The 14,770-nt window shown below is 37.0% G+C and overlaps 1 protein-coding gene across 1 annotated transcript in view; it reads right to left on the bottom strand.

The window, feature by feature from the left end:
- The window catches only part of LOC121388184 (ubiquitin carboxyl-terminal hydrolase CYLD-like), a 42,109-nt gene that overhangs the window by 12,791 nt on the left and 14,548 nt on the right, over positions 1-14,770 (bottom strand). Inside the window, exons 5-7 of the mRNA XM_041519449.1 lie at positions 12,161-12,342; positions 10,949-11,102; positions 359-617 (exon numbers count right to left, since the gene is read on the bottom strand). Coding sequence (XP_041375383.1) covers positions 359-617; positions 10,949-11,102; positions 12,161-12,342 — 595 coding nt within the window. The remainder of the gene's footprint in view (positions 1-358; positions 618-10,948; positions 11,103-12,160; positions 12,343-14,770) is intronic.

Here is a 14,770-nt window from a genome sequence, read left to right as displayed (position 1 = left end):
TCTTTGAGGATTTACAACTAATTTTCTCAGTGGATTTACAACTTACTTTCTTAGTGGATTTACAACTTACTTTCTTAGAGGATTTACAACTTACTTTCTCAGTGGATTTACAACTTACTTTCTCAGTGGAGTTACAACTTACTTTCTCAGTGGATTTACAACTTACTTTCTGAGAGGATTTACAACTTACTTTCTCAGTGGATTCACAACTTACTTTCTCAGTGGATTGACAACTTACTTTCTTAGAAGATTTACAACTTACTTTCTCAGTGGATTTACAACTTACTTTCTCAGTGGATTTACAACTTATTTTCTCAGTGGATTTACAACTTATTTTCTTAGTGGATTTACAACTTACGTTCTCAGTGGATTTACGATCATATCCTTGAGGACTCGCTGCACTTCGTTGTACTCCTTGAGATCCGTGTCGTTGCGCGGCCGATGGAGGATACCGTCAAACACGGTGGTGAAGGAGTACATGGCAAACAGCGTGGCGTCAAGGTAGCACGAGTTGTGGTGGCCCTGGATCCCCTTGTTCAGGCCCATCGTCGTTTTGTGCAGAGACGACGGGGGCGACACAGAGCCGTCGATATCCTGAGTGGGTATCGAACCAAACGCTGCAACACAGTCAACACAGACATTTATAAGCCCTACCAGACTCCATTAAATGTTTTTGGGTGTTTTATTAATTATTTCAGTTTGGCTTGATGTAAAAAGAAAAGTGTTTCCGAAATATCATTAATTCAGGGGAATTAAATGTCTCACCTGCCATAACAATTTTCAGTGCCCTGTGATGAACATCACTCAGTGCCCTGTGGTGAACATCACTCAGTGCCCTGTGGTGAACATCACTCAGTGCCCTGTGGTGAACATCACTCAGTGCCCTGTGGTGAACATCACTCAGTGCCATGTGGTGAACATCACTCAGTGCCCTGTGATGAACATCACTCAGAGCCATTATAAACCAAGTTTTACTGACCTAGGACGTACATAACTTGTGAGAAACTTATCTAAGTGCAAAACTTTAACACTGTAACAAATTTGTATATTTCCAATACTTTCCTGAATAATCTGATTTGTTGTCTGTCCTTTTTCTACTTATGTTTGGTTTCTTAATTTTACTTCTTGGTTTCTGAACTTCTTATGCTAACATTTCTAGCACCCTATTAGCACTTTAATCAGCCTTCTATGAATCAGATTATTGATGGGTAAAGTTACAGGAACGATCATTCAGATCCATTGATTTTCCAAACAGTGGCATGAGACCATATAATGTTGTAATGTTTAGGCTTGGATTTTATAGTTAATATCACGTTGTGTAATATTTGGGGAGGGGTTAAACAATAATAATGTTATATTGTATTTTGGGATATCATTTGAGAAGATAATTAAGTTAGAATTGTTTATTTTATTTAAGTAATTTTTGTTGTAGCGATGTATAATTTTCGGCAATATTCGGCTATAATTAAGTTGTCGTTAATCTTCGTTATTTCTACGAAGAATTGTTATGATAGGTTAACCAATCGTCATGTCCGATTAATGTCATGTCATTAATTTGGACCAATGAGAGCCATTCCATGTATTAATGCTAGATTTGTCCATTCGTTGACTCACTTCTGACTTTCCAACCACAGGTACATGTGTGTTTGTTGATTGTGTTTTTTTATGTGTAGATTTTGAATGGCTCTCTCTCACTCGGTTATTCCAAATTGTGTTTTTAGATTTATTATGTGAGAACTGACAGTGGTAAGCTATTTATTTATTATGTAATTCATTAACTAAATGGTAGTGTATTTTTGTTAATTGTCACCGTCTCGCATTGCATTACCGTAAACCTTAAAATTATTGTTAGACTTATTTTGTATTGACACTTGAGAGGTTACTAAAATATTTTAGAAAGAAGATTATTGGAATTTTGGAGAGAGGAATTGAGTGAAGGAAATATTATTTCTGTCTCGTAAATTACCAAGTATTCCACGTTTGGGAATCTTGTGGTTTCACGAGTGGAAATGAATGTTTAGCTTTAGGTACGTTTTAGATGTTTTCGATGGATTTTCATTCTCTTAGAATAAACAAATAGTAATCCATATTGGGATTCTTAATGTTTCATTGGCGGGGAATTGAATGGTGGTTGAGTTGTGGGAAATTTGAATAACTATTATGTAACCTGTATCTCTCAATGTCAATAATGAAATCTATTAAAAATCTTAGTTATTTTGCTGGTTAACTGTAATTGTTTTTATGATCTATTGAAACCCTTAAATAAACACTGTGAAAAAGGACGACTTATGTGATTATTGGATTAGTTAGTGAGAAAGGTTAATCATGAGTTTACATATTAAAATGTGATTTTTGGAAGTCTACGACCGAAAGGGGTAGCCGAACCCAGCAAGGCATTTTTAGAACTGTATTTAATTCGATTCTAGCACCAGTCTATAAGTGGGCACGTGCTGAGAAAGCGAAATCGTTACAACACTAACTCAAAAGTTGATGCTGTTGCCAAAACAAAAAGCACCTATATCTCGTCTTTTTACCGTGTAAAGACAAGACAAAAAGCAACCATATCTCGTCTTTTTACCGTGTAAAGACAAGACAAAAAGCACCTATATCTCGTCTTTTTACCGTGTAAAGACAAGACAAAAAGCACCTATATCTCGTCTTTTTACTCATAAAGTCTCGTCTTTTTACCGTGTAAAGACAAGACAAAAAGCAACTATATCTCGTCTTTTTACTGTGTACAGACAAGACAAAAAGCAACCATGTCTCGTCTTTTTACTGTGTACAGACAAGACAAAAAGCAACCATGTCTCGTCTTTTTACCGTGTAAAGACTCGTCTTTTTACCGTGTAAAGACAAGACAAAAAGCACCTATATCTCGTCTTTTTACCGTGTAAAGACAAGACATAAAGCAACCATGTCTCGTCTTTTTACCGTGTAAAGACAAGACATAAAGCAACCATGTCTCGTCTTTTTACCGTGTACAGACAAGACATAAAGCAACCATGTCTCGTCTTTTTACCGTGTAAAGACAAGACATAATGCAACCATGTCTCGTCTTTTTACCGTGTAAAGACAAGACATAAAGCAACCATGTCTCGTCTTTTTACCGTGTAAAGACAAGACATAAAGCAACCATGTCTCGTCTTTTTACCGTGTACAGACAAGACAAAAAGCACCTATATCTCGTCTTTTTACTGTGTAAAGACAAGACAAAAAGCAACCATGTCTCGTCTTTTTACTGTGTACAGACAAGACAAAAAGCAACCATATCTCGTCTTTTTACTGTGTACAGACAAGACAAAAAGCACCTATATCTCGTCTTTTTACCGTGTACAGACAAGACATAAAGCACCTATATCTCGTCTTTTACTGTGTAAAGACAAGACAAAAAGCACCTATATCTCGTCTTTTTACCATGTAAAGACAAGACAAAAAGCACCTATATCTCGTCTTTTTACTGTGTACAGACAAGACAAAAAGCACCTATATCTCGTCTTTTTACCCTGTACAGACAAGACAAAAAGCAACCATGTCTCGTCTTTTTACCGTGTAAAGACAAGACAAAAAGCACCTATATCTCGTCTTTTTACCGTGTAAAGACAAGACATAAAGCAACTATATCTCGTCTTTTTACTGTGTACAGACAAGACAAAAAGCAACCATGTCTCGTCTTTTTACTGTGTACAGACAAGACAAAAAGCAACCATGTCTCGTCTTTTTACCGTGTAAAGACAAGACAAAAAGCACCTATATCTCGTCTTTTTACCGTGTAAAGACAAGACATAAAGCAACCATGTCTCGTCTTTTTACCGTGTAAAGACAAGACATAAAGCAACCATGTCTCGTCTTTTTACCGTGTACAGACAAGACATAAAGCAACCATGTCTCGTCTTTTTACCGTGTAAAGACAAGACATAAAGCAACCATGTCTCGTCTTTTTACCGTGTAAAGACAAGACATAAAGCAACCATGTCTCGTCTTTTTACCGTGTAAAGACAAGACATAAAGCAACCATGTCTCGTCTTTTTACCGTGTACAGACAAGACAAAAAGCACCTATATCTCGTCTTTTTACTGTGTAAAGACAAGACAAAAAGCAACCATGTCTCGTCTTTTTACTGTGTACAGACAAGACAAAAAGCAACCATATCTCGTCTTTTTACTGTGTACAGACAAGACAAAAAGCACCTATATCTCGTCTTTTTACCGTGTACAAGACAAGACCTATAAAGCACCTATATCTCGTCTTTTACTGTGTAAAGACAAGACAAAAAGCACCTATATCTCGTCTTTTTACCATGTAAAGACAAGACAAAAAGCACCTATATCTCGTCTTTTTACTGTGTACAGACAAGACAAAAAGCACCTATATCTCGTCTTTTTACCCTGTACAGACAAGACAAAAAGCAACCATGTCTCGTCTTTTTACCGTGTAAAGACAAGACAAAAAGCACCTATATCTAGTCTTTTTACTGTGTACAGACAAGACAAAAAGCACCTGTATCTCGTCTTTTTACTGTGTAAAGACAAGACAAAAAGCACCTATATCTCGTCTTTTTACTGTGTACAGACAAGACAAAAAGCACCTATATCTCGTCTTTTTACCGTGTAAAGACAAGACATAAAGCACCTATATCTCGTCTTTTTACCGTGTACAGACAAGACAAAAAGCACCTATATCTCGTCTTTTTACCGTGTACAGACAAGACAAAAAGCACCTGTATCTCGTCTTTTTACTGTGTAAAGACAAGACAAAAAGCACCTATATCTCGTCTTTTTACCGTGTAAAGACAAGACATAAAGCACCTATATCTCGTCTTTTTACCGTGTAAAGACAAGACATAAAGCACCTATATCTCGTCTTTTTACCGTGTACAGACAAGACAAAAAGCACCTATATCTCGTCTTTTTACCGTGTAAAGACAAGACAAAAAGCAACCATGTCTCGTCTTTTTACCGTGTAAAGACAAGACAAAAAGCACCTATATCTCGTCTTTTTACTGTGTAAAGACAAGACATAAAGCAACCATGTCTCGTCTTTTTACCGTGTAAAGACAAGACATAAAGCAAGCATGTCTCGTCTTTTTACCGTGTAAAGACAAGACATAAAGCAACCATGTCTCGTCTTTTTACCGTGTACAGACAAGACAAAAAGCACCTATATCTCGTCTTTTTACTGTGTAAAGACAAGACAAAAAGCAACCATGTCTCGTCTTTTTACTGTGTACAGACAAGACAAAAAGCAACCATATCTCGTCTTTTTACTGTGTACAGACAAGACAAAAAGCACCTATATCTCGTCTTTTTACCGTGTACAGACAAGACATAAAGCACCTATATCTCGTCTTTTACTGTGTAAAGACAAGACAAAAAGCACCTATATCTCGTCTTTTTACCATGTAAAGACAAGACAAAAAGCACCTGTATCTCGTCTTTTTACTGTGTACAGACAAGACAAAAAGCACCTATATCTCGTCTTTTTACCCTGTACAGACAAGACAAAAAGCAACCATGTCTCGTCTTTTTACCGTGTAAAGACAAGACAAAAAGCACCTATATCTAGTCTTTTTACTGTGTACAGACAAGACAAAAAGCACCTGTATCTCGTCTTTTTACTGTGTAAAGACAAGACAAAAAGCACCTATATCTCGTCTTTTTACTGTGTACAGACAAGACAAAAAGCACCTATATCTCGTCTTTTTACCGTGTAAAGACAAGACATAAAGCACCTATATCTCGTCTTTTTACTGTGTACAGACAAGACAAAAAGCACCTATATCTCGTCTTTTTACTGTGTACAGACAAGACAAAAAGCACCTGTATTTCGTCTTTTTACTGTGTAAAGACAAGACAAAAAGCACCTATATCTCGTCTTTTTACTGTGTAAAGACAAGACATAAAGCAACTATCTCTCGTCTTTTTACCGTGTACAGACAAGACAAAAAGCAACCATATCTCGTCTTTTTACTGTGTACAGACAAGACAAAAAGCACCTATATCTCGTCTTTTTACTGTGTACAGACAAGACAAAAAGCACCTATATCTCGTCTTTTTACTGTGTACAGACAAGACAAAAAGCACCTATATCTCGTCTTTTTACCGTGTAAAGACAAGACAAAAAGCAACCATGTCTCGTCTTTTTACCGTGTAAAGACAAGACAAAAAGCACCTATATCTCGTCTTTTTACCGTGTAAAGACAAGACATAAAGCAACATGCAACCATGTCTCGTCTTTTTACCGTGTAAAGACAAGACATAAAGCAAGCATGTCTCGTCTTTTTACTGTGTAAAGACAAGACATAAAGCAACCATGTCTCGTCTTTTTACCGTGTACAGACAAGACAAAAAGCACCTATATCTCGTCTTTTTACTGTGTAAAGACAAGACAAAAAGCAACCATGTCTCGTCTTTTTACTGTGTACAGACAAGACAAAAAGCAACCATGTCTCGTCTTTTTACCGTGTAAAGACAAGACAAAAAGCACCTATATCTCGTCTTTTTACCGTGTAAAGACAAGACAAAAAGCAACCATGTCTCGTCTTTTTACCGTGTAAAGACAAGACAAAAAGCACCTATATCTCGTCTTTTTACCGTGTAAAGACAAGACATAAAGCAACCATGTCTCGTCTTTTTACCGTGTAAAGACAAGACAAAAAGCAACCATGTCTCGTCTTTTTACTGTGTAAAGACAAGACATAAAGCAACCATGTCTCGTCTTTTTACCGTGTACAGACAAGACAAAAAGCACCTATATCTCGTCTTTTTACTGTGTAAAGACAAGACAAAAAGCAACCATGTCTCGTCTTTTTACTGTGTACAGACAAGACAAAAAGCAACCATGTCTCGTCTTTTTACCGTGTAAAGACAAGACAAAAAGCACCTATATCTCGTCTTTTTACCGTGTAAAGACAAGACAAAAAGCAACCATGTCTCGTCTTTTTACCGTGTAAAGACAAGACAAAAAGCACCTATATCTCGTCTTTTTACCGTGTAAAGACAAGACATAAAGCAACCATGTCTCGTCTTTTTACCGTGTAAAGACAAGACATAAAGCAAGCATGTCTCGTCTTTTTACTGTGTAAAGACAAGACATAAAGCAACCATGTCTCGTCTTTTTACCGTGTACAGACAAGACAAAAAGCACCTATATCTCGTCTTTTTACTGTGTAAAGACAAGACAAAAAGCAACCATGTCTCGTCTTTTTACTGTGTACAGACAAGACAAAAAGCAACCATATCTCGTCGTCTTTACTGTGTACAGACAAGACAAAAAGCACCTATATCTCGTCTTTTTACCGTGTACAGACAAGACATAAAGCACCTATATCTCGTCTTTTACTGTGTAAAGACAAGACAAAAAGCACCTATATCTCGTCTTTTTACCATGTAAAGACAAGACAAAAAGCACCTATATCTCGTCTTTTTACTGTGTACAGACAAGACAAAAAGCACCTATATCTCGTCTTTTTACCCTGTACAGACAAGACAAAAAGCACCTATATCTCGTCTTTTTACCGTGTACAGACAAGACAAAAAGCACCTATATCTCGTCTTTTTACTGTGTACAGACAAGACAAAAAGCACCTGTATCTCGTCTTTTTACTGTGTAAAGACAAGACAAAAAGCACCTATATCTCGTCTTTTTACTGTGTACAGACAAGACAAAAAGCACCTATATCTCGTCTTTTTACCGTGTAAAGACAAGACATAAAGCACCTATATATCTCGTCTTTTTACTGTGTACAGACAAGACAAAAAGCACCTATATCTCGTCTTTTTACTGTGTACAGACAAGACAAAAAGCACCTGTATTTCGTCTTTTTACTGTGTAAAGACAAGACAAAAAGCACCTATATCTCGTCTTTTTACTGTGTAAAGACAAGACAAAAAGCACCTATATCTCGTCTTTTTACCGTGTACAGACAAGACAAAAAGCAACCATGTCTCGTCTTTTTACTGTGTACAGACAAGACAAAAAGCACCTATATCTCGTCTTTTTACTGTGTACAGACAAGACAAAAAGCACCTATATCTCGTCTTTTTACTGTGTACAGACAAGACAAAAAGCACCTATATCTCGTCTTTTTACCGTGTAAAGACAAGACAAAAAGCAACCATGTCTCGTCTTTTTACCGTGTAAAGACAAGACAAAAAGCACCTATATCTCGTCTTTTTACCGTGTAAAGACAAGACATAAAGCAACCATGTCTCGTCTTTTTACCGTGTAAAGACAAGACATAAAGCAAGCATGTCTCGTCTTTTTACTGTGTAAAGACAAGACATAAAGCAACCATGTCTCGTCTTTTTACCGTGTACAGACAAGACAAAAAGCACCTATATCTCGTCTTTTTACTGTGTAAAGACAAGACAAAAAGCAACCATGTCTCGTCTTTTTACTGTGTACAGACAAGACAAAAAGCAACCATGTCTCGTCTTTTTACCGTGTAAAGACAAGACAAAAAGCACCTATATCTCGTCTTTTTACCGTGTAAAGACAAGACAAAAAGCAACCATGTCTCGTCTTTTTACCGTGTAAAGACAAGACAAAAAGCACCTATATCTCGTCTTTTTACCGTGTAAAGACAAGACATAAAGCAACCATGTCTCGTCTTTTTACCGTGTAAAGACAAGACATAAAGCAAGCATGTCTCGTCTTTTTACTGTGTAAAGACAAGACATAAAGCAACCATGTCTCGTCTTTTTACCGTGTACAGACAAGACAAAAAGCACCTATATCTCGTCTTTTTACTGTGTAAAGACAAGACAAAAAGCAACCATGTCTCGTCTTTTTACTGTGTACAGACAAGACAAAAAGCAACCATGTCTCGTCTTTTTACCGTGTAAAGACAAGACAAAAAGCACCTATATCTCGTCTTTTTACCGTGTAAAGACAAGACAAAAAGCAACCATGTCTCGTCTTTTTACCGTGTAAAGACAAGACAAAAAGCACCTATATCTCGTCTTTTTACTGTGTAAAGACAAGACAAAAAGCAACCATGTCTCGTCTTTTTACTGTGTACAGACAAGACAAAAAGCAACCATATCTCGTCTTTTTACTGTGTACAGACAAGACAAAAAGCACCTATATCTCGTCTTTTTACCGTGTACAGACAAGACAAAAAGCACCTATATCTCGTCTTTTTACTGTGTAAAGACAAGACAAAAAGCACCTATATCTCGTCTTTTTACTGTGTAAAGACAAGACAAAAAGCAACCATGTCTCGTCTTTTTACTGTGTACAGACAAGACAAAAAGCAACCATATCTCGTCTTTTTACTGTGTACAGACAAGACAAAAAGCACCTATATCTCGTCTTTTTACCGTGTACAGACAAGACATAAAGCACCTATATCTCGTCTTTTACTGTGTAAAGACAAGACAAAAAGCACCTATATCTCGTCTTTTTACCATGTAAAGACAAAACAAAAAGCACCTGTATCTCGTCTTTTTACTGTGTACAGACAAGACAAAAAGCACCTATATTTCGTCTTTTTACTGTGTACAGACAAGACATAAAGCACCTATATCTCGTCTTTTTACTGTGTAAAGACAAGACAAAAAGCACCTATATCTTGTCTTTTTACCGTGTAAAGACAAGACATAAAGCAATGATATCTCGTCTTTTTACCGTGTACAGACAAGACAAAAAGCAACCATATCTCGTCTTTTTACCGTGTACAGACAAGACAAAAAAGCACCTATATCTCGTCTTTTTACTGTGTAAAGACAAGACAAAAAGGTTCTATTTTTATTTGTCATTTGTAAAAACAATGATATAAATATAAACGAGCATTCTGAGAGTATTTTTAAATCAATACACGTCCCTTACCATGCCCAACAAACTTTCACGGAGATGTGATATATGAAGGGAGGAAATGGTTTATTTAACGACACACTCAACACATTTTATTTAGTTATATGGTGACAGACATATGGTTAAGCACCACACAGATATTGAGGGAGAAAGCCCGCTATTGCAACTTCATGGTCTATTCTTTTCGATTAGCAGGATAGTACATAGCACAGCCTTTGATGTACCAGTCGTGGTGCACTAGCCTGAGCAAGAAATTGTAATATATGAATAAAACATATATGACAGCATGGTAGTGCAATAGTTCTAATATTCTCTCGGAAATGTTTTCATACTGATTGCATCAATGTCAAGTTATAGGCTGTGCTGTCAAAAAGGGGCCGTAGGAAACCCCATAACACACAAACTTGATATATAACTCTATATGTGATAAGACAAAGTTCTGAAAATTGTTGTAATAGTTATAATATTTCCATAACTTTGTCAAAGAGGGGTAAACTCCACGAAAGTCAACATTTTATCTCTAACTCTACATCATAACATGATAAAGCTAGATGCAAAATTTCAGTTTAGTATTTTGAGGTATTGTTAAAAGGTTCAGAAAACCATATACAGTATAGTGAAGACTGGTATGGGCACAGTCTTCTTTTTCTATTTAGAAACAGTGTCTCCTCCACAGAGCTTCTAGAATTTTTATAAAATCCACTAGCCATGGGATCAGTAATTTTTAAAATTTACTAGCCACAGTAAAAAATTCACAAGCCCTACTTTACTTTAAGTTAATACAATTTTACTAAATAATAGTAATAATCAGATATGTTACTTAAGGAGGAAGATAGAGCTTAAAAATACTAACGTTGGGTATTCATATTTACAAAATAGACTAAATTGCAACATTTCACTAGCCATCGGGCATGGCAATAGTAGTTATTTACTAGCCCAACACTGTATATCACCAGCCATGGGAGTGGGGCTACCACAATCTAGAAACCCTGCTCTATGGCTTTAAAAAATCACAATGTTTGCCAAGTTACTAGCTTCAATTATTTGTTATCAACACTGTACCAGGCCTACACCAACGCCATCATACAAACACCATCTCCTCTCCCTCTGCACTATTCCCAAACTGAATACCCACCTGTAGCTCCGAGTGGATCGGCCACTGGTTTTGCAGGGAAGCGCTGGTCTTTCTTACACTTATACAATGGCACAAACAGCGCTCTCTTCGGCGCGCAATGGAAGAACCGTTCACCTTTAAACGTACCATCGGTTCCAGCAGATATTTCTTTTTCCTGAAATCAAATATAAGAACAGTATGTGTGTGTTTATAATACAAAATATCAACTTTAAAATCATTTACCCTAGTTTCAGCGGTATTCGAACTTACAAAAGGACCAAAATATTAAAAACCATACAGCAATTTTCAAAAGTATTATTAATTTTAACTTCTTGCTTAACCTACATTTGTATATAGACTACTAGATTAATTTTTAAAATCAAAATCACATTGACAAGGTACACGTTTATGTTTGCTCACATAATTCCACTTAGAAAGATAATAAAGACATAAATAATGTGCATATGTCAAAGAATAAATATTATTTTCATGAGTTTTAACGGAAACCATCTTTTCAATTCAAAATAACCAGTTACTGCTGGTGAAAAAAAGAAAAGAGAAAGTAAATGGACATTGTTTTTATGAAATCTATTTTCAGTTATTCTGTTGGTGTTTCCGACTAGTGTGGTGCATAAAATGGTGGAAAGATGAATTTAGTGAACAACATACTGCAAGATACCTGGCCTGGTTAAACTTATTATGCAATTTAGACAAATATTGGCAAAAAGCTGTACAATAACTGGAAACATTTTACACTGCTTAATAATTAATTTTAGTTTAGCCAATATTCAGAGTATTTCCTTAAAAATGATTAAAATGAGGTTATTATAAAGAATATTTTATTAGCCACAAACTAAATGTTGTAGTCATATTGTATAAAAATTAGCAAGTGGCTAACTCAGCAATGCATTTAGGTCACCTGGGGCCCATTCCACGAAGCGATCTTAGCACTAAGATCACCTTAGTGCATAAGGTAGCTATGCACTTATGGTGATCTTAGGGCTAAGATCGCTTGTGGAATGGGGCCCTGCACTTGAAAAAGTTACGTTTGTTTTGTTTAACGACACCATTGATTAATTAATCATCCAATAGCCCAGTGGGTCCACCGACGGGGATCGATCCTAAACCGACCGCACATCAGGCGGGCGCTCTACCACTGGGTTACGTCCGGCTCTCTGCACTTGATAAAAACATGCTTCATAAATTCAGCCCAAGGTGTGAGAGGCTACAGACCATTTCGAGTCCTGCGATTTGTTTGTACGGCTGCTCATGCGTGGCTCCAATCCACCGGATGACCCCGTACAGCGTCGGGTTGCCGAGAACCTCCACCATCGAGTCAACGCTGAGATCCGGGTCCGCATTCGGGACCTTCTGAGGTAAAGACCGGACTTTCTCACCATCGGACTTCTCAATTCCTGCAGAGACACAATGTATATAACATAAATTATGTAACTTTCTCACCATCGCACTTCTCAATTCCTGCATAGACACAACATATATAACATAAATTATGTAGCCAGACTCAACCTGTATTGTTAGGAACTAGAGCTTAAATTGTATTTGTTTTACCACGGTTTCTAGATTATGGTAGCCCAACTCCCATGGCTAGTGATATTCAATATTGGGCTAGTAAATAACTACTATCACCATGCCAGACAGGGTTTCTAGATTATGGTAGTCCAACTCCCATGGCTAGTGATATTCAATATTGGGCTAGTAAATAACTACTATCACCATGCCAGACAGGGTTTCTAGATTATGGTAGCCCAACTCCCATGGCTAGTGATATTCAATATTGGGCTAGTAAATAACTACTATCACCATGCCAAACAGGGTTTCTAGATTATGGTAGCCCAACTCCAATGGCTAGTGATATTCAATATTGGGCTAGTAAATAACTACTATCACCATGCCAGACAGGGTTTCTAGATTATGGTAGCCCAACTCCCATGGCCAGTGATATTCAATATTGGGCTAGTAAATAACTACTATCACCATGCCAGACAGGGTTTCTAGATTATGGTAGTCCAACTCCCATGGCTAGTGATATTCAATATTGGGCTAGTAAATAACTACTATCACCATGCCAGACAGGGTTTCTAGATTATGGTAGCCCAACTCCCATGGCTAGTGATATTCAATATTGGGCTAGTAAATAACTACTATCACCATGCCAGACAGGGTTTCTAGATTATGGTAGCCCAACTCCAATGGCTAGTGATATTCAATATTGGGCTAGTAAATAACTACTATCACCATGCCAGACAGGGTTTCTAGATTATGGTAGCCCAACTCCCATGGCCAGTGATATTCAATATTGGGCTAGTAAATAACTACTATCACCATGCCAGACAGGGTTTCTAGATTATGGTAGTCCAACTCCCATGGCTAGTGATATTCAATATTGGGCTAGAAAATAACTACTACTCACATGCCCAACAGCTAGTGAAATAAAAAGGTCAAATGGACAAGGACAAGAAGCTGGTGTTGGACAAGGACAAGAAGCTGGTTTTGGACAAGGACAAGGACCTGGTTTTGGACAAGGACAAGAAGCTGATGTTGGACAAGGACCTGGTTTTGGAAAAGGACAAGAACAGGGCTCACCCTGGATCAAAAATACCTGTAGCCAAAATATTAGCCAAATGGAATTTTTATTAGCCATATTGAAAATGCTTTAGCCAAATTTGTTTTACGCAGTACTGTATAGAGTATTTATATATGAATATCAAAATGTATCTTTTTCAGCTAATTGTGTACAAACTGGAATAAATAGGAATAACAAAACCTCAATGGGGGTAGGGGCAGTTAATATATTACTTCGATTTTTCAGCGGGCGTGGGGTGCGGTGGGGATGGGGTTATGCATTATCTTCAGAGTTTGAAACCAGTACCCCATACAACCACACCCACTTCTAAGGCCTATGACATTAAATTAACAAACCTAAGAATACCGACTTCACAGTATACTCATTTATTTATAAAAAAACCAACCGTTAATAAAATTAAAATGTATGGTCTTTTTAAAATCCAGCTAACTTATTAAATGTCACCTCACAGTCTTACAAATTTATAGCTATAATTATCTAACAAATATGATTATTGTAAACTACTTTTATTCAGTGTACATTTAATTGCAATTTGTATAAATACTGCATGTTCATTTCCCGCGATAGCGATCTGCATGCGTGCTCTCGACCATAGGTACGAAATTAACAAAGACAAAGGAATAAACAAAAACTGCAGTTAGGTATTCATTGATGCGAACAACTATTGTTTTTCTACAAATTTACATCAAGATTTACTTTTGCGTAATCGTATTGTTTAATGTTCGCAACGATATCTCTTGACACGCGGGTGTCGGCTGACTGAAGCGTGACGTATATTCGCACCGAGAGCTGTCCTCAGTTCAGCCAACGAACGTTCTTCCTAACGTTCACGAACTATTTGATTGGTGTTCGTCATGTCCATTTGGTTTAACGTGAAGCGCACAAACCAGTCTAGCGAACATTTTGTTTTCGCTCGGTCTGGCTGAACTCTGCCCTTGAGATAGCCTACATGTCTTTCGGCCCTGAACTGGCATGTGTATTAAAATTGACACGCTTTGTCGGGCTGTTTTTATTACTTTGGTTCAAAGATTTTACAAAGTAAAAAATAACAAGTTACAGATCTTCCAGGCATTGCTGTCATACATGTTGAATGCATTCCGTTAAAATTAATAACCGTGATTATTAAAATAAGCAAACATTATAAGGCCTACGCTGAATTCTGCATAACACCATTTTTTTTGTTACTGGTCGCGAGATCACCATTACGCTAATTCAATATTTGGTATTATTATTATGTT

Source organism: Gigantopelta aegis, chromosome 14, assembly GCF_016097555.1.
Source record: "Gigantopelta aegis isolate Gae_Host chromosome 14, Gae_host_genome, whole genome shotgun sequence".
NCBI lineage: Eukaryota > Metazoa > Mollusca > Gastropoda > Neomphalida > Peltospiridae > Gigantopelta > Gigantopelta aegis.
Note: the sequence above shows the minus strand (reverse complement) of the source record. Positions and strands in the feature narration are given on the sequence as shown.